Source organism: Aphanomyces astaci (assembly GCF_000520075.1).
Source record: "Aphanomyces astaci strain APO3 unplaced genomic scaffold supercont1.87, whole genome shotgun sequence".
Lineage (NCBI taxonomy): Eukaryota > Oomycota > Saprolegniomycetes > Saprolegniales > Verrucalvaceae > Aphanomyces > Aphanomyces astaci.
This window is the reverse complement of record NW_009798350.1, coordinates 317,416-319,470: the sequence shown is the minus strand read 5'-3', so window position 1 is coordinate 319,470 and position 2,055 is coordinate 317,416. Positions and strand designations below refer to the sequence as shown.

The 2,055-nt window shown below is 53.0% G+C and overlaps 1 protein-coding gene across 1 annotated transcript; it reads right to left on the bottom strand.

Annotated features, from left to right (window-relative positions):
* Positions 1-176: 176 nt before the first annotated feature.
* On the bottom strand, positions 177-1,628 carry H257_16539 (hypothetical protein; the record flags this gene model as incomplete). The annotated part of the gene is made up of 5 exons (XM_009844992.1): positions 177-248; positions 325-609; positions 740-1,138; positions 1,242-1,376; positions 1,431-1,628. 5 exons carry the CDS (start codon positions 1,626-1,628, stop codon positions 177-179), a joined length of 1,089 nt encoding a protein of 362 aa, XP_009843294.1.
* Positions 1,629-2,055: the final 427 nt, after the last annotated feature.

The following is a 2,055-nucleotide window of genomic DNA, read 5'->3' as shown; positions in this document are numbered from 1 at the left end:
GAGAGTGGTCACAACGGGTAGGAGTAGCACCACGATCAACATCGTCGCGACGGGACAGATTACCAGGACGATGGACAGGTACCATGGAGGCAGTGGACACAAGGGTAACACCGATATCAGAAGACGAAACAACGTTACGGTGGCTACGATACAAACCACCTGGGGGATCAACACGATCACCGGAGTTGGGCGAAACGACACACTTCTCGATGGTAATCGATGACGGAACATGAGGACAGTCGGAATGGCTAGCGGAGTTGAGCGTAACTTGAGTACGACGTGGACTACTAGAGTGTGATGTCGGTGAAACGCCTCGGCGGCTACGGCCTCGATAGCCTTCATCGCGCCAAGTGCGATTGCGGTCATCTCCACCGCAGTTGCGACTACGACTGCGAGGAGGAATGCGCTTCGACGGGGCGCCACGACCTCGTCCGCAAGGGGCGCCTGCACTTCCGCCACCGCGGTCATCGCCGTTGTCACGGTCGTAGTCGTCACGACGAGGATGATCATCGCGAATTTTGCGAGACGACAAACGTCGTGCGGACTTCTTGACGTGTTTTTCGAACACTTCTTGCGGAAAACCGTCGCGTTTGGTACCACGCGAATAATCTGAGGCCAGAAGTTTGCAATTGGTCAGGACATGAGTGGGATCACCACAATAAAAGCACGCTGGGCCAGAGTGGGAATAACACTTGGGGTGAGCATACGAGGGTAGCATCCGTGTCGAAACTAGACCAACGGGACTGGCAGTAGCATCAACGACGGCGGCATTGATCAGATGCGATCGGGTGGGAGCGGAGTCGGCTGTCCCATGCTCACAAAGCGCAAGCGAACGCAGGTGACGCGTTGCTAGGGCATCCTTGATGGCAGCGTCGATAGCCGCGACAGAGCATGGTTGTCCGGAGGCCTTAGCATTGCTCGAAATAACTCGGATGGGATCCCGAATTTGTTTGTCGTCCAAAAATACTTCCGACAGTTTCACCATATAATGGTTAGCCCATAGAAAGGCGTCATACTCCGCCGCAGTGATCTCCAACGAGGATGGGATCATGGCCGTGCGGTACTGGCTGGCGATGGACTTAACGTCGGCCAGTAAGGTGTCCAGGCAGTCGCCGTCGTGGTACTTGACCTTCTGCGACTGTGCATTAAGTACCGCAGGATCGCTAGTCAGAGGATTATTTTCAAATCGTGACACAATAGACTCATAAAGAGTAAAGGGGCAAGCGATGTTGGAGAATAACTTCGGCAGGGAGTCCACGATTCAGCGCCAGTGCGCGCAGTCTAGAGAGAGACTTTGCCGTCTCGGACTTTAACGTCGAGCTCTTCACTGATTGGACGTGGTCAGCGATAACCTTGTGCCACGCTGCAAGGCCATCCTCAGACAAGTCGGGATCAACATGGTATAGCTAAGGGTGCTTCAATTTGTCGACTTGAACGTCGTCGTCGAGAATGCTCAAAATAGACCGCTCAAGATCAGAAGGCACATAAGCCTTGTTCATATAGAACTGAGTAAATTCATGGCCATCAGCCTGGCTGATGAATAGCGGTTTCCATTCGAGGAACGTACGATTGTGGTCGTCCAGGGGAGGCCCATTGTAGAGCGGCGCAAAGGTTGAGTGAGGGCTCATAACCTGTTAGGAGGGGCAAAGTAGGCCCAAGCACTTAGAGGAAGGTGGGATAACGAGTCCGAGGGTAACAACCGAGTTGAGCGAGGTGTCCAGGAGGGCAAGACGCACAACAGGAAGAAACGAAGAGTGGATTAGGATGAGTGGTGTAGGGGCACTCCCACACCCTACTGACTAGCTACGAGGTGGTCCCTGATTGGTCAGATACCGAAGCGCACATATGAGGACACACCCTCTGAAGTGCGGGTGATAACACCCTGCAAAGTGCGCCCTCTTGACAGTACTACTTGTACACCTGAACAATTCCCTCCTGCAACAGTACTAGTGGTACGTAATCTTTTGTACCAAGAGCCCGTGTAACCCTGGCGCTTAGTTGTTTTGAATTTACACTTGACTCTTTGACTATGTGCCAGAAATAACTTGGTTTTGT